Source organism: Electrona antarctica, assembly GCF_951216825.1.
Source record: "Electrona antarctica genome assembly, chromosome: 13".
NCBI lineage: Eukaryota > Metazoa > Chordata > Actinopteri > Myctophiformes > Myctophidae > Electrona > Electrona antarctica.
Genome location: NC_136794.1, coordinates 21,647,957 through 21,666,477, shown reverse-complemented (window position 1 = coordinate 21,666,477; position 18,521 = coordinate 21,647,957). Strand labels below are relative to the sequence as shown.

The 18,521-nt window shown below is 43.3% G+C and overlaps 1 protein-coding gene across 1 annotated transcript in view; it reads left to right on the top strand.

Annotated features, from left to right (window-relative positions):
• LOC306935280 (activin receptor type-1-like) overlaps positions 1-15,548 on the top strand; it is a 29,278-nt gene extending 13,730 nt beyond the window's left edge. Inside the window, exons 2-12 of the mRNA XM_079518253.1 lie at positions 1,569-1,646; positions 3,997-4,254; positions 4,709-4,984; positions 5,364-5,630; positions 7,152-7,357; positions 9,595-9,694; positions 10,711-10,857; positions 10,977-11,252; positions 12,485-12,682; positions 13,456-13,586; positions 14,427-15,548. Coding sequence (XP_079374379.1) covers positions 1,592-1,646; positions 3,997-4,254; positions 4,709-4,984; positions 5,364-5,630; positions 7,152-7,357; positions 9,595-9,694; positions 10,711-10,857; positions 10,977-11,252; positions 12,485-12,682; positions 13,456-13,586; positions 14,427-14,564 — 2,052 coding nt within the window. The 5' untranslated portion in view covers positions 1,569-1,591 and the 3' untranslated portion in view covers positions 14,565-15,548. The remainder of the gene's footprint in view (positions 1-1,568; positions 1,647-3,996; positions 4,255-4,708; positions 4,985-5,363; positions 5,631-7,151; positions 7,358-9,594; positions 9,695-10,710; positions 10,858-10,976; positions 11,253-12,484; positions 12,683-13,455; positions 13,587-14,426) is intronic.
• Positions 15,549-18,521: the final 2,973 nt, after the last annotated feature.

Genomic DNA, 18,521 nt, shown 5'->3' with positions numbered 1-18,521 from the left:
TTCAAATCAAGGTTGACGAAGACGACGCCAAGTCTGACACTGTCCCATTGTCGTGCCTTCCCTCTGTCCCAATTTCATCTGCCCTCTGGCTGCACCCTACCCTGACCCAGCCAGGCGGTCCTGTCAATGCACAGCAGTGCCAACCCCCCCTCCCCCCCAATGGGCACACGGAGTGATAGCGGACACCCTCATGTCCCACTACTCTGTTCCTACTTTAGCTCCGCACCACTGCCACTTCTCTGCTCTCCCATGTCTGTGCCCACATTCCCTCCACACTGGTCCCATTATCTCTGCCCCGCTGCCCTCCGTTTGCCCCCTGGCTCTACCTTCGACTGTCCCTTCACTGCTACCCGTGTCCTCACTTCAGCCTCCCCCCTCCCTCCCCCGCCAACCCCCAAACGAAAAGAAAAAAAAACCCTCTCCTGATTATCTCTGTGTGGCAGCCTCTGTTTTGTGCTCTGATTAAAGGAGCAGCATGTGGTCTGTGTGTGAGCGACCCGTACAGACGCCGCCGTCGGGCTAATGCTACCATTACGTGCTTAATCATTTATGTCTGGGAGACGGGCACAAAGGCTCAGGGGAAGAAAAACAACAACCATTGGGATATTTATCAGTGGCGTGCGTGTACACACACGCGCACACACACAGACACAGACACACACAGACACAGACAGAAACACACAGCCAGTACTTAGCATGTCATAAAGAGGGGCATGTTGGGGGTGATTAAGCCTCCACAAAAATCACACAGTTTAAAAAAAAAAGGGTGATTTAATTTTAGTTGGATTGTGTGTTTTTTATCTGTCCAATGTGAGTTCTTCTGTGTTCATCGAACCCAGCGGTCTTCCCAAAATCAGTCGCGTTGACAAACAAACGAGGAGGTTTCAGGAGGACATGCCTGCAGATGCATTAAATATTGACAGATCAGACTCCTGGTCTCTAAACGATAGCATTTGGGCGCCCACCCTGCTGCGCTCCCCGTGGTCTTTCTTCCTCCTCCGCCTCCTTCTCATCTCCCCTCGTCTCTGTCTGCTCCACTCCCCTCACTGCCAAGCAGCCTGTCCCTCTTTCTCTAACTCTAACACACACACACACACACACACACGAAAACTCATATGCAGTCAGCCAATAGGAGAGCGGCAGTCACCCCATTGCTTGCCACTCAATGCCTTGTTGCCAGGACAACAGGAAGGCATGAGACCCACTTTGCTTGAGCATTTTAAACTTCGTGTTGACTTTTTATTTGGGGGGGGGGGGGGGGGGAGCAAAGTTCGCTCTGTGAAATTTCTCTGTCTAATGCCCTTAGATCGACAGTACATCCAGCTGATGTCTGACCTCTCTATCTCCCGTAATGAATCTTTCTGTCTCTATACTTTCCTCACTACATGCCGTCCCAAAGGCATGCCTCTTGTGTGTTTACTGTAGAAGTTGCTGCTAAATGTAAAATTTCAGATGTAAGGCAGAGAACATTCTCTCCCCTCTGCTTACCATGTAAAACGAACAGATTATTTTGTGTGCAACACTTCTCATCACGGTAGTAATGTCAGTGATGCACCTCTCTCTTCCAGGTCTGCAATAAAGAAACGAGGACATGTTTCTTCTGGTCTTCATCACCCTGGTCTTCCTGCCGTACACCAGCGCAGACGGTAAGCTACTCTTCACAGGTCTTTATTAATTCCAGCTTAGCCACAATGGTGACTTTTCGTGTCTCTCGGACGAGAGATATTTGGGCTTTTTGACTGTCTGGCAGACTGTTTTGGCAGTCTGTAACTACACTATACATGCACTGCAGAGTCATCAGCCCAGCTACTGTGTGTATATGAATAAATCACTGTGGGTCAGCAGGGTCAGCTCACCTGCCACCAGGAAGGGACTAAAAGTACTAAATATGTGCATCATCATAGATCAGTGGTTCTCAAACCTTTTTGTCTAGGACCCCCAAATTGACACTTATTAGCCCGCTGACCCCCATTTGAAAAGATATGCCAAGGACCCCCAGAAGATTTTTTACGCATTGATTTTCAACCATTTTAATTTCAAAGATCCCTGGTTTGACATGCATTAGGCTAGGATGGCATTTCTCCATTTATATTTCAACTAGACTGGTGCCCGGCTGTAAAGCGATGGAAGTTGGAGATCCATGCCCCACCTGGCTATGCATTACAATACCCGTTGTACCCGTTCCACCCATCTGTCTGTCTGTGTCCCTTTTATGCCCATATATGGAGAATTTTGTATCTGCCTTTCTGTGTACCTTTATTCCTATATATGGAATTCTGTGTCAGGCATGCCCAAATATGGAGTGTTGTGATGTCGGAACAGGCCAGCTCCATATATGGACCTTGGACAACCGTGGGTTCTGGACAACCGTGGGTCTGACCAACTCGCCACCGGGCACTGCACTCCCTGCGGGGGGGTGAAACGCGTGTCGAATTTGAGGGCGTACGGTTCTCGAGGTGCATTACAGACGTACTCACATACGTACAGACAGACAGACATGGTGCATTTATAGTTAGATGTTAATTTAGCTCTGAGAATGTAAGGCAACAAAGTCTTATACACACCTGATAGGCTCTGAGACAGGTGCAATATGTATTTAGAAAAATTCAGACCGGTCTGAAGTGAGTGGTGCAACAGTGCCCCCTGTTACCCTAAACATAGGCACATGTTGGTACTCTAAACATAGGGACATAGCTGTTCCTTGGAGTGGTTGCACCACTCAAAAATGCACAAGTGCGCAAAGACACGCACACCGTCTGCACTTGCAAAATGAACACTTTATTTAGGCAACGTTTCGGTCAAAGACCTTCTTTGAGAATGTACAAATGGAACAAAATGGACCCCTAACGGGTCCATTTGGTTCCATTTGTACACTCTGAGTCACAGACCCATAAGCGTCCATTTGGGCTATTTGGTTCCTAAACTATCTATAATTTTGCTGGGGACCCCCTGCAACTCCCTCAAGGACCCCTGGGGGTCCCCGGACCCCACTTTGAGAACAATGTCATAAATGTCAGTGTTGCATTCTCTCTCTCCTCTTGCTTTCTCTTTGACTCTCTGCCCACCCCATATCTATGACATAAACACTATTCTCCATCCCACTTCAGTCTAACTCCATTACTTCAGCTGTCTCGCAATGTGTTTGAGGGGCGCTATCTGGGGCTTTCCAGGTTTGTGTAAAACAAACATTGGCTTGTGATTGGCTGATCACCCCATAGTGATGATTTGATTGATTCAAGTACATATTGAAGATAAAAGTGAGGGCAGAAAAGTGAAGACGGAACTGTGAGGACACAAATTGTGATTGGCCAGAATTTTTTTTTGAGTGGTGCTACGCTAGCCCCTCCTATGCCCATCTTTGTGTGTCTGTGCCAGAGTGTAGAGTAGGAGAGTAGCGACACACTTTGATCTCGCCGCAAAGCGGGTGCCTAATGGGCTATAGTTCCAAACATTGCTCCTATGGCTGGAACTATCCCATTGAGATAGAATGAGCACTTCCGCATTCCATTGTTAGAATGGGAGTCAACGCTAGTGTCGCCACTCTCTTACTATATTACTCTGGTCTGTGCACCCCGGAAATTATTTGATTGGCTGAGCACGGAATGTGATGTATGATGATGCACTTTATGCACAAGTTACGTTGCAGTTGGTTGTAATGTTTATGAATATGCTTGTCCCTTCAAAATAAACAAACTAAACATGACAAGAGCACCCCTAACTTCACATGAGTGTGATTTTTATTTTTAAACTGCAGTGGCGCATTGCACATTCAGAACATGGCAAGAAGTTACGTTTTCACATTGTTTAATGGAGTTACAATAATCTGCAAATGGTCTCGTTATTTTTCCCTGGCGGGGGCATTTAGATAACTTTGAGGTATACTGTATAATCATATTTGTTCCATGAACGGCCATGCGTGAGATCAAAGTGTTTCGACGATGATCCATCTGTGATTGTATATTCTGACAGCTTCCTTCCCGTTTGTTTTTCTTTTAGATAAGGAGGGTGCAGGGAGCTACGACTGCATATGTGACGGTCCGACTTGCGGCAACCGGGAACGATGTTCCGGCCAGCAGTGCTTCTCCGCCCTTGCAATCCTGAACGGCACACGGGTTCAGCGGAAAGGCTGCATTGTGGGTAACGGAGGCAAGGCCTCGCTGAGCTGCAGAGGCCCCCAAGCCCCTGAGCTGGTGATTGAGTGCTGCCATGGCGACCTGTGTAACATAAACATCACTGTGCAGCCACTAGGAAGAGGTGAGCTGTTAGTCGGACAGTCAATACCACATGTTGTTATATGAAAGAAATAGTTTCAAAGTGATGTATCCATGTAGGGGAAAAGAAAGTCCATATATGAAGTTTGTTATATCATTCTTAGTTAAGTATATAGGAACAAGCTGGGGGAAGTGCTACCTTTAACCCATTTAGGACTAAACGCCCTAAAAACTGAAGTTTTCTGACAAACCTCAAATATTTATTCAGAAATTACAAAAATGTTATGCTGCAAATTTACTGTACATAGCAACAAGAACCGCAAAAGGGGTTCCTGTCCTGAATGGGTTTAAACTAGCGTTGAGTGAGCCTCACTACAATAACACACTTTAATCTTCTGTGTTTTTTTCCATCTCACTAAATGCCATTCAATTTATTCAGATGATAATGGCATTGCGCTAATGGATTTCCTCATATCTGTCTTGATTCCTTTCATCAGATCTGGAAGTGTCTTCCGGCAGACCGGTCCTCAGAGAGCAGGAGTGTGTGTGTGAGGGGCGTGCGTGTGAGCAAGGCGACCGCTGCATCGGTCAGCAGTGTTTCTCCTCCGTGACGATAACTGACGGGGCCGCCGCCCACCAGAAGGGCTGCCTCAGGGATGACGAGGCTGGCAGAGGCACATGTGCCACTCCGCCCTCATCGGCCCATGTTGTCAAGTGTTGCCAGGGCCACCTGTGTAACATGAACGTCACTGTGCAAGCAGGCACAGGGAAAGGTGATTTATCCCATAGTCATCATTTTACACAGACCATTGTCACTTTAATTTGAGTAGCAATCTTGTTTGTAAACGCAACAGATAGAGGCCCAACTCTGCATCAAACTTTATCCCCATCATCTCATTCAATTTCCAAAAGCATCTGAACATAAACTGCGCTGCCAGTAGGACTGGCTGCATTCATTAAAAAGGAGCAAAAGAAAAGCAGCGTCCTTGCGTTTCAAGTGTAACACTTCAATTGATGAGTTATTGCTTTTTAATTTTCCTTTTTCCTTTTCAAAACCCCCACAGAAAGCGAATGTTTACATTGATAATAGTACAGGACTGGCTTCATCAGCACTGGCTCAAGGTTTTAATTCTGTCCTCTTTCATGTTTCAGAGGAGGAAGCCAGGCCCCTAGCCAAGGAGGAGCATGAATGTGTGTGCGAGGGCAGCTCGTGTGTGACGGGGGGCCGCTGCATGGGCCATCAATGTTTCTCATCGCTGACGATGAACGAAGGCTCCCTGGTGTACCAGAAAGGCTGCTTCAAGGTCTACGAGCAGAGCAGGATGACCTGCAAGACCCCGCCCTCCAGGGACCAGATAGTCGAATGCTGCCATGGGCACCTGTGTAACTTGAACAGCACAGTGGAGCTGCCAGTCCAAGGTACTGCACTACCCAGAATGCATTACATGCACCATCTGTCCTGTTTTTCCATGCCATTTGTGAAACACGGCTCCATTATGTCTGGTGTGCATCAGCCTAGCCCTAGTGCATCCAAGGGGATTTTCTTTTTCTTTTTTGCATCATTCCAATTAGGAATGCTATTGAGGGTTTGGTTCTGCCTGTGTTTAAGTAAAAAGGATGCACATTCCATCCTCTCCACTAAGGGGGACAACAAGTCAACAAGCTCTCTGCCATGAAATTGTCCATCCTCGCCAGCTCGCATTAGTCTTTTGGGTATATATGTACGGTCACAATCCCAGGGGAACCACAGAGGAAACAGGAAAAAAATGGAATGGACAGTAGGGGGAATGGGAATGAAGAGGGAGGCTGTGAATATATTGTTTAGTCATGGTCCACTTATCCTGTCCCCTCTGCGGCTGTCATGGCTGGCTGACATAAGACCAAGGGGTGACGTCCTTGGGGAGTGGAGAGACAAGAGGCAGGCCACCATATGTAAAGTCTTTGTCACCCTCACCTCCACCAGTTAACAAACAGATGGCCTGGCTCAAAAAGCCAGGATATCGCATTGGGATATATTTCATAGGTGACTGCAATCTTTCTTCCTGGTGTACATTTTTGGAGCAGACCTGCATCAAACAGTATTAGGAAACAGAATCTTGTTTTATGATTCTTGAACTTTATACTAATGGTGTCGTATTATTTGGCTAAACCCATCAGACATTCCAAGCAGCAACAACATATCTGTACATTTGACCCAAATCTTCTATGGTATGGGATGTGTGACTCAAATGCATCCCCTCTGGCTTATGTGTTTCGTTCAAGTCTGGGTAGCTCGCAGAATGTGTTGCCAGGTCTATGTAAGAGGGAGAAAGGGTTCAGTATATGGTGGGAGAAAAGGGGAGCATTGTCTGTGCTAGAGGCTGTACCAGTCTTTCCCCCTGGAATGTTTGGAGTTTGTTGTGCGGTGGTCACTTCCCGAGGCTGGGCTCCGCCGCCTGGATGAGCTCCATCTGTGGGTGTGTGTGAGTGAAAGTAACGTTCTCCTCAGAACGTGTGTGCATGCGTGCAATTCTGTGCACACATGTGCGTGTTCGCCTCCTGTGTGTTCTATGGACCTCCACGTGTGTGTGTGTGTGTGTGTGTGTGTGTGTGTGTGTGTGTGTGTGTGTGTGTGTGTGTGTGTGTGTGTGTGTGTGTGTGTGTGTGTGTGTGTGTGTGTGTGTGTGTGTGTGTGTGTGTGCGTGTGCGTGTGCGCGTGTGCGTGCGTGCGTGCGTCACCTGTCTTTATGACTCAGCCCAGGCGGAGTTGGTTGACCTCAGGCACTGACTCACCTGACTAGTGTGATGTGGTCCTTGACACGGCATCGACCAGCACGTGTGGTCAAGACACTGCTACACACCTTTTTTGTGTGTGTGTGTGTTTCACTGTTTGGCCATGTGATAGTCTTGAACTTTATTTCCTTTAACCACTAAACTCTACAATGGTTTCCCTCTCCACAGAAGAGGAGCTGCCCAACTACAGTGTGACGACCCTGGCCGTTGTCATCGTGGCTCCTATCATCGTCCTCATCGTGCTGTCCGCCATCGCTATCCTGGTTTTCAGACGCATTCACAACAACCAGATGGAGAGGTTAACGGCACGGGACGCTGAATACGGAACGATCGATGGTCTCATAGCCTCCAACGTGGGAGAGAGCACTCTGGCAGTGAGTAGCGCTTTGGCTGACTCGTCTTTGCTCTGCCGATCACCCTTGCGAATAAATAAATGTGTTTGTATGAGCGATTTTGTTGGCAAACAAAAGAAATTTCCTCTGTGTCGGTATAAGTCTTCCTCTGCAGTTCAACCCCCAACATGTGGGTTTCATCCACAGTGGTTTATGTTCTGAGGTCTTCATACGGCTCCAGTGGTTGGGTGGAGTCCTGTGGTTAGCGTTGAGCCTGAATGACAACCAAGCACAGTCATTGGCTGATGGCACTATGTAATCAAGTTGAGCATAAACAATGCGCAATCTGGTGCGTGCCCTCAAAAATGTGCGTTTTGCGTCACTTCGGTCTGTTTCGTTATCCCTTAAATCATGGAATAATATACATGTAGAACATATTCCTTGTTCCCCTCGAATTTGAGAGCAATTGTTTGTACTGCAGCATATAAACATTTATAATTCCCATGTTGCTTTGTGCTAGGGCTACAAAGAGTCTTTAAGGACGTACTGTACTCTTGTACTGAACTGTGTCAATTTCTCTAAACCTTATTCCAAGCTTGGCAACTGAAATCCCAGACAATCCTTTAATGACTAAACATAAAGGCATGGAGGACCATGTTTATAGTGGCACATATAACACAAGGTTAACTAATACATTTAGTTGATTATTTAAAAAAAATATTATTCATATATAAGACAAAACAACCTTCTCGATTATTTGGTTGGTTATCGGTTCTAAATATCGGTTTCGATATATTTTTGTTTAATTGCCCAGCCATAGTGTGAGGAGTTGCTGATTTTCAAAATCCAACCAGGCAACCAGTAGTCCAAAAAATACATTTGGCAGCACCATGAGGAAGGTTATTAGAAACGGTAGTGATGCTGTAAAAAGCAAATTGGACTGAAACGTGTGATTGTTGTCCATGTGTAGCCCAGGGTTCAGAATTCAGCTCTGATTATAAATCTATTCTAATGTCTGCTTGGATTCTGGTGCAGAATAGCCTGGCCCAGATGTACCCTCCCACAAAACCGGGCTATTTAACCTAGCAAAATTACCCATTTATTTGATTGCATCTACTCACATTCCTGTGTTGCTGTTCCAAAGTGTCTCAGCTGTTTTATTATGCATTTGTTTATCTGAGACTTGATTTTTTTTCCTGCCCTCCCAGTTTGGCAGTTTGTTTTTGTAAGCAGTAATCGACCATCTCACAGAGGGCTGCTGTACACTGCCCCCTTGTGTCAACAATGGGTCGATGCGGTGGCCAAGTGGAGATAAAAATAAATGGCTTAACGCCATCCAGCCTGTTTTGAGTCTGGCAATGGGATTAGATAGTATCCAGCCCCCAAACAAATAACCAGGGAGTGTGTGCTGCTGCTGTTGTGTACTCAGTAGGGGGCACTGTGCAGTTTTGTGTGCACCCTACTACACACACACACACACACCCTAGTAGTTTGAACATCTCATGCATCTTGTACCCTTCCACCACCGGTCGGTACAAACATCAAAGGCATCTTGCTTACATTAAAGGACCACTTCACCACTTTTCAACATATCTTCATATAATTGGTGCTCACTAATGTTCATGATAAAACACCACAATTTTTTCCTACTCAGTCTGTGTCTTATAGGAGGGCTTTGGGCAGTTCAGACACCCGTCCACCAGTGACATCATCATTAGGCAGATGTTTTTTTAAACAAGATTTGTTTTAAAATATATTTAGATTTGTATTATCATGAGAACGATGGCTTCAACTTTTGCATTGCAACTTTTCAGGAAAAGAAAGCCTGCCGTTTCTATGAGCTTGACATCGATGATGTCACTGGTGGACAGATTTCTGAACTGCCCACAGACTTCCTATGAGACACAGACTGAGTAGGAAAGAATGGTGGTATTTTATCATGAACATTAGTTAGGACCAATTATAGGAAGAGAAGTTGAAAAGTGGTGAAGTGGTCCTTTAAGTTCCATCCCAGATGCTTTTTCATCTAAATCTGTGATTTTGAAAATGACCGATCTACAACCTCACTATTTTCAAATAGCCAAAATATAAATTGGGGCTTTAATGTTTTAATTTTGCTGAGGACCCCCTGGAAAGCCCTCAAGGGCCCTTGGGGGCTCCTGGGCCCCACTTTGAAAACCAGTGATCTAAAGACTGTGGCATTAGATTCCTTTTGCATGGCCTTCCATTGGGACAACTTTATTTTTTTAAAACTCTTTATTTCCAATTGTCTTCAACAGGACCTGCTGGATCATTCCTGTACTTCAGGAAGTGGTTCAGGACTCCCGTTTCTTGTTCAAAGAACAGTGGCTCGACAGATCACACTCAACGAGTGTGTGGGTAAGTACAAGTTGGCACCAATTGTGGGGCTCTAGTTTGAGGACGGTACTAAACTAAACGTTCAACATCAGCAACTGAACTGAACCAGTACAGCTGACACTGACCGATTAAATAGACAATGAAACGGGACAACCCACCACAAGAACCCTAATTTCTAACGCATTTGTTTTAATTAACATTAACAGCAATTAACGTTTGTCGGTTAGATATGTCTGTCTTCAGTAAAACATTGTCAGAGGAATATTGCTCTACAGAGACAATTTTGTTTGTAATAATTCCCAGCACTGCAGGAGCTAACACAATCCTTCATTAGCACTCATGTAGCTCAGAGAAAATACTGCCCTACAACTCGAGGCCCACTTGCTTGATACATGAGATAAAACAAAACAAAACACAGTCAATATATATGCTTCCTTGATGGATTCTCCGAGCCAGTAGGATGAAACATTGTTAACGGAGTTCGCTAAGAGAGCATCACTGTTCTATGTTATGGCGTCTTTATTCGTGACACTAATTGAGTCATAGTCCAGCTCTATTTTGAGTGCTTCCATTGCAAGCACTGGTCAAGCAGCACTTAACCATAAGTGCAGTTCATTTTTAATAGGTATTTGGGTTACAAAACAAGCCAGTGTGCTGTGGGAGTGCTCAGAATGCCTGCCAGGATGCTGGCGCAACCGTCCCAGCAACAAGTCCCTAAGCCCAACATTGCACACATTTTGATTTGTAAGATCTACTTGAGCATTTTCAGCGCCAGAAAAAATATATCAGCAAACGTGTTTTCTCAATAACAAAGGTTCAGCTGCAATGTCTTGACTTATAGTCATTAATGTGAAAGGCCAAGCCATCGGCTGAACAGCTTTTTTTGGAGTGAATAAGCATTCTGAACTATGTCTGCATTGTAAACATAATAATAATAATTATTATAATTTCATACATTTATACCTTTTTTTTTTAATCTGGGAAAATATTGACCAATGTGTACATTGAGTTAACCACACTGCTTTCCCCTCTGCCAGGTAAGGGCCGCTACGGAGAGGTGTGGAGGGGCCAGTGGCAGGGAGAAAGTGTTGCTGTGAAGATCTTCTCCTCCAGAGATGAAAAGTCCTGGTTCAGAGAGACTGAGATCTACAACACAGTACTGCTAAGGCACGAGAACATTCTTGGTATGTAGCCTGCGTAACATGCTGTATGGAGACATTATGCCATGGCACTGTGGATGGACTTGTAGCACTCGTTTCTAGAGAAGCACTCATTCAAGCTTCTGCATGCTCTCTTACCCCAGGCTTCATAGCTTCCGACATGACCTCCAGGAACTCCAGCACCCAGCTGTGGCTGATCACCCACTATCATGAGATGGGCTCACTGTATGACTACCTTCAGCTCAGCGATGTGGACGCTGCCAGCTGTCTGCGCATGGCACTCTCCATTTCCAGTGGCTTGGCACACCTCCACGTGGAGATCTTCGGCACCCAGGGGAAGCCAGCTATCGCCCATCGAGACCTCAAGAGCAAAAATATACTTGTTAACAAGAATGGACAGTGCTGCATCGCTGACCTGGGTGAGGATGCTGATAAATCAGGACAAAGCCAATTCACTTGGAAGCCTTTTATCTGTTGTTGCACATTTCCGCTGTCTTTGTAATGTAATGGGGTTCAGCGTCCTGTTCTCCCTTCAGGGTCCTGTTCTCCCTTCAGGGTTTTCATATGATGTACTGTTATGTTGTTGTGTTTGTTTGTTTGTTGCATGAAAAATGCATCCGCAATACATTCTAGTGTTCTAGCCCTGTCCCTCTCATCCATTTGTTGAACATTAGACCATGAATAGCTAGCAGTCGAGCGAGCTCTTAGCCTTTAAACAAAAACACATTAAGAAGCACTCAGACCTCTCCGTCTCAAGCTGGCAATGTTCTTTGCACTAATGAAAAGGTTAAAAAAAAAAGAACATTTCAGGTGCTGGTTCTAACCTGGGTACATTTGTTTATTGGATGTTCAGTATTTGATGCTTCTCCTTTGTGCGGATGTCCTGAAAACCACAGGCATAGTGCAATTTGTCCACGGTGTGATAATAAGGCAGTACATCTGCTTTCGGAAATTGACATAACGTAAGCCTACTCGCTTTCATTGACACAACGTTTAACATTGTGAAAGGACCATACTGATGTGAATACCTGAATACCTGCCATTGTCTATTCACAGCTTCTGCCGTACTTTGACCAACTAAACTGAATATTTACATAAATGTTGGCTAGACATCGTACTTTGACCAACTAAACTGAATATTTACATACATGTTGGCTAGACATCATTGTGTGGTTTAAATCAATATGTCTCCACTTTAAAATGCATTTAAACGCAATGATAACTTTGACATAAAATAAGTGCAATATTTTGTTACAATAATTTATTACCGTATCAAGACATTTCTTGTCTCTGCATGTTGATTTTCATACTGTACCGAAATGAATGGAATCCAATGTTTTCATATAAAATAAGACACAACCTGGCATGCTTTTGGAAAATACTCAATGTCGATGTCAAATATACTTCAAGAATTGTAGTATATTGGCTAAACCTGTATGGTCCTTTTAACCACATATATATTTTACTGCCTGCTGTCCCCCAGGAGTCTACATGGCCACCTCCTTTTTTCCTTCTACACCAAATCTTTTTGGAAAAAATAAGCTTAGTGTTACAAACAAATGTTAACCTATTAAGATATGCCAAAAAAAAATAGGAATGCAAGGTTAATACCGGTGTGTTAAAATAGAACTAACCTGTGTTTCCGTTCTAGGTTTGGCTGTGATGCATTTCCAAGACACCAATGAGTTGGATGTGGGCAACAATCCTAAAGTAGGGACAAAACGCTACATGGCCCCTGAGGTACTGGATGATTCCATCCAGATGGACTGCTTCGAGTCCTACAAGAGAGTGGACATCTGGGCCCTGGGCCTGGTCCTATGGGAGATAGCCAGAAGGACTGTAAGCAATGGTCAGTACATGTTCACATTGTTTTGTTAGTCTCCACAGAGTCGCATCACTCTCTTGCCTGCATTTAGCTTGATCTATTAAACACAACATACTGTATACTTGTGGATTTATGACCCGTCTACTCAAGCAGTCATATGGACACTTGGCATGAGCTGTCTAAGAATTAAATTCCAGGCCTGTTAAAATAATACAACGTTGTTATGGCTGTAAATTATTAACCAACTAATCACTTCAACTTGTTGAAAGCCTGCCATTGATGAAATAACTTGGCTATGAGTGACCCATCCCACACCCACCATCTGTGGTCTGTGGGGAAGCCCAGTGGCGTCTTATCTGAAATGGATCCTGCTTTCTGTCTCACAGTTAAATGGCTTTATCGCTATTTTTAGTGGGAACTGCGCTGGCGGCAACACTTAAGATATTGGCTAACACTGGACACCGAAACCTCACATTCCCATTTCTCTTCCACAATGGCATCTTGGAGCAAGTTATGACAAAAATGGCTAATCTATTCTGAGATACTGATTATTCACTATAAGCTGTAAATGAAGAAGTGATTTGCTCAACCACTTAAACCCAGTATATACTTTGTTGTATTTCAAATAGCAAAACTAGCTGATCTATAAGCTCACAACACATTGCAAAGATGCTATTTTTGCCAAATGTTAGCCTATTTTTGCAGAATGTTGACAAATATAACATGCCCATAATCCACACATGTGCTGATGTGTCCAGCGGAAGTATATACTAATTTCTTGCTTTGTCTTCATGTAGGCATCGTGGAAGACTACAAGCCTCCTTTCCATGATGTTGTCCCCAGTGACCCCAGCTTTGAGGATATGAAGAAGGTTGTGTGCGTGGACCAGCAAAGGCCCAACATCCCAAACAGATGGTTCTCAGACCCGGTGAGTACCCCCTAGATGCTAGAACAATTTCATACTTGATTGCATTGCAACAAGTATTTGTCGATCAAAATCACATAATATTAACCACTTGAACACCTAGGGCAGTATTATGCGTGTCTTAAGTACCAGGTCTTATTACTTAACTTAAGACCTGGAGGCGTGATCAATGCCATTTGGCTATTCTGAGTGGCCAAACAGCATTGACCACGCCTGCAGGTCTTAAAGGGGATTTTCAACATTTTACTATGTCATTAATATACCTTAGAGCTGTTTGTGTGGAAATAATATAAAAGTTCCCCCATTCTGTGTTTCCTAGAACTAGAGGTCTGAAAAAAATCATTAATATGGTGAAACACATCTTGATGATGTCATCAAGATGTGTTTCACCATGTTAATGATTTTTTTCATAATTACAGTTCTAGGAAACACAGAATGGGGGGACTTTTATTTCCAACATAACAGCTCTAAGGTATATTAATGACATAGTAAACTGTTTAAAATGGGTGGTTTTCCCCTTTAAGTTAAGTAATAAGACCTGGTACTTAAGACACGCATAATACTGCCCCTAGCGTCTCTATTCTAGGCATGTCTTAACAAGAGAATTAGGTTGAGCTAGGAGTTGTGAGCTTGTAGATCAGCTATTTTCACTGAAGAGATTTGGTGAAGAGGGGAAAGGGTAGATCGCTAAGGGACCACGGTCATTGAAGGATATATTGGTTTATAAGTCGTTAATAATGTTTTTGTTTTTTTTACTTTTCTTATCTTTCTTTAGCCTTAGCTATAACCATACAAATATAATCAAATTGAGTCGTTTTTCTTTTTCTCATCATCTTTCTCCAGACTTTAACCTCCATGGCTAAACTTATGAAGGAGTGCTGGTATCAGAATCCATCAGCCAGGTTAACGGCTCTACGCATCAAAAAGACTCTGACAAAGATTGACAACTCTCAAAACAACAAAATTAAAACAGACATTTGAGTCTTCCTCACGGAGTGACGAGGCAGACGTTCTAAAGATGCCCTTTCCGGGGGGAAATCATTGAAGATGAGAGACTGGATGAGCTCAGTGCCCTTATAGTGGCACATTGTATTTATTTTAAAACACTTGGTGGGACATGTTTTGGCATCCAAAGATGGCTTACAGGGCATTTCTTGGATATTAGGAGATTCATCTTGAGACATAGGAACGGAAGTACTACTTAACTAGCTATGTTCCTCAAGGAAGAAAAAAACAACTGTTACCCGGGCATTTTGAGTAAGCTTGCTTTTGTTTAGAGCTGCAGATTTATTTTGACTTGTTTTTAGTTTGAAAAATGTATGAACATATTTCATTTATTGACATCACTATCTCTTTCATTGCACTAGTATTTGCTGCGTTTGTTGTCTGCGTTGTGGTGGATGCATTTGGGAAAGGGTTGAACTCACCAATCCAACTCACCAACTTCTTCCATGTCTTACAATTCTTAAACCATGATCAGAGCAAGGAAATGACAAATTATGTTTTACTTTGACTACATCTCACGCACCACTGTTTACAATATTGTCAGAACAATGACCTCCATTGGATTCCATTGATGCTGTATACCTTAGTTAGTAGTACAACTGCAGTTATTACTGGTCTTCTTTTCCGGAGATGTTCTAACAAAACGTAACCTGCTGCAAACATTTTGTATATCACAGTGCATTTTTACACTGCATTATGTATCCGTTCCGTTTTTATTTCTTCAGCTTTACAGAGACAAAATGCTAAAAGATCAAATAAACTACCTAGATGACTTTGAACTCTATTCATCCACAAAGTAAGCCTGTAAAGCTATACTGTCTTAACGCGAAACGTGTGCATTGTTGTCTTAATGAGTGCATTGTCACAGTAATTGAAGTCAAACTTCAGCCTTTTTTTATTTCTTTAATATTTTATATCAATTAGTGATTTCTATTAATTAAATAGAAGAAAAAGATGTTATCTGTCTCATTTGTGTTGTTGCTATATCCACTTTCTTCTACTGCTGTATACACATTCATTTTGACATTCTGCTCAGTGGACATTGATGTTGATACAAAATTAATCTGGGTGTGACTTGTGTATTTGATTATATTTCTGGGCAAATAACACTTACAGTCCAGGTTTAAATTCAACTAGAGTTGAATGTGTATTTTTCTTAATCACTTAAACCAATCCTATCAAAAGCACTAAAGCAGAGGCCCCCAATGCAAATTGAACCCAAACTTCAACAGCAGTGAGCACTTTACCTGTATGGTATGCGTGTGACATCATCATACCCGGAAGTTATGCAGGAACGCCTATACTGAGTGGCCAATAACGACTTTCTGGCCTTTGACAGCCCATAAATCCAGACAGAAAAGTCCTATCTGATTGTATTAAACGTTGAACTCGATTCGCTACTCTATTTGCCACTCAATTTATGCATGCGCATACCCTCTATAGTTGCAATCCTAACCCAACTATTGACTGCTGCAGAACTAACCCTTTTAATCTTTTGGGTGTGTTTTGCATATTATCACTCATAATAATATATATATATTTTCACATGAAACATGGTTCAGTTTCTTTTCCATAAAGGCACATTTATATTTTGTTGCTCACTCACATTTTTCAAAGTTACTTGAATTAAGTTCTTGGCAGATGTCAAACATGTTTTGCATGTCATGAGTCTTCCCAGCCTGATTAATAATATGCAAGAGATGACATGGACCATGTGACAAAATAGCTAGGCTATGTAGGCTACAGTATGTCTCCCATCATGAATGAACATACAGCTAACGTTATAGTCCACTTGCCAGAATGTGAACCCAGGCATGTTGAGTACACAAGTTTTATGTTAGAAATGTTGAGTATGGGTCCCCAGCATGTAGAAACTGCCGGATGCTAACTTTCATATGTTGAGCAATTTTCATAATTGGCATAATCTGTGACCATACCATTAACAACCTATAGAAGGCAAAATGTCATCATGCTTTATGTAGCATGTGACGTGTCAAACTAGGGAGTTTCATGATGCTGAATCCATTCCAAGCATTAGTTTTGCACACAAAAATAATCCTTGGGCTAAAATGTCACAAATGTGATGATGTCAGCACATTTGTGGCTATGGCTGTTTTTCGCCCAATGAGTGTTTCTTTTGCAAAACTAATGCTTGGAATGGATTCAGCATCATGAAAATCCGGCAGTTTCTAAATGCTGGGGAGTGGTACCCATGCTCAACATTTTTAACATAAAACCTTGGTGTACTCAACATGTCGGGGTTCACAATGGGGCTCATATGGGCTGGCAAGTAGACTGTTATGCCCTCCAGCTGCAATGAACAAAGATTTGATTTGTCACACATTTCAGAATCTCATCATTTCCTAATTTTCGTTTGTGAAGGCTACTTGAAGTGTGCTCAATAGTAGGCTATAGTGGTTTGAAGAAATGGCCATCTTGTGAAAACCTGTTTCAAACAACTAATTTGAATGAATTGTGTAACTAGCCTACAGTGAGCTAATGAGTCACTGCTTAGTTCATTATTCATTAGTGCACAATTTATAATGATATTGACGTGTCACGTTGCATATATAGCCTACTGGTTTATAGGGTGCGCTCGGAGATGCGCACCGGGAGCACACTCGCCTATTCGTTTGCATTATTGCACAGTGCGCTATATCCGAACGCACCCATAATTACAACAGCTGTCAGAACAATACTGATAAAATGAATATGAAAATTGTTGGGCTCAAATAGCCTACCGTATTTATATGGTTCGATTGACATACAGCTCTTGGAGCAAATCTGCAATTCTGTTTTTTGTTTTGTTTTCCTGTGCTAAATTGCTACAGTCCCCTGCTACGTCCTCCCCCCACATGATGAAAGCGAAAACTCCACAATAATGGTTCTCAGATTCAGGAATCAGATTCCTTGTAAATGGGTTGTTAAAATGAGAAAATTGCGTTTTGTAGATTTGGGGTATATGTATAAGCCTATAAATTACTTTGCAACAAGAGCAAGCTAGTCATAGGCATATAGTCAGACGGGAGCATTAACGGCATGAAAGGGAGTAAATTAGACCCCGGCAACTACCGAGCTCCATCTCGAAAGTGATGGAAAAAATAGTCTATGAACAGGTTGAAAAGTATCTTGCCACTAATAACATCCCTTCAGAACATCCCACTCCACTGACACATGCCTTCTCTATTTGAGCGACCACATCAAACAAGAGGTGGATGCTGGCAAATACTGCGGCATGGTCAAGCTGGACCTCCAAAAGGCTTTTGACACCGTGAACCACACCATACTGGTTAACAAGCTAAAAGCAATTGGTTTCGATAGCACATCAGTGAGCTGGATGCAATCCTACCTGGAGGGGAGAGAACAGATGGTGGAAGTGAACGGAACACTGCCCCCCCCCCCCCCCCCCCCCCCCCCCTCCCAGTGAGCTGTGGCGTTCCACAAGGAAGCATACTAGGGCCTCTACTGTTCCTAATATATGTAAACGACATGACTTCAGCTTGTGACTGCAACTTGTTCCTGTTCGCAGATGACTCGGCACTGCTGGTCTCGGACAGGAACAAACTGCAGGTTGAAAATGCCCTCAGCTCTGAACTCGGTAGAATCTGCACCTGGCTCGCTGATAACAAACTATCTTTACACCTGGGAAAAACTGAATCCATTCTCTTTGGATCTAATAGTAATCTCAGCAAGGCAAATGGCTTCTTGGTACACGTAAAGATGAAATTACCTACCTAGGTTCCATCCTGGAGGCTAATCTTTCCGGTGATAAAATGGCCACCAACGTAATCAAAAAAGTCAACCAAAGAACAAGATTCCGTTACACTGTAAAGGAATCTTGTTCTTGTTCTTGGGGCAAGGGCCACAATGCGCGAAAGGTGACTTGATGAGGGCCGCGGCCAGTTGCAGCTCACGTGCGTTGACTTACACAGT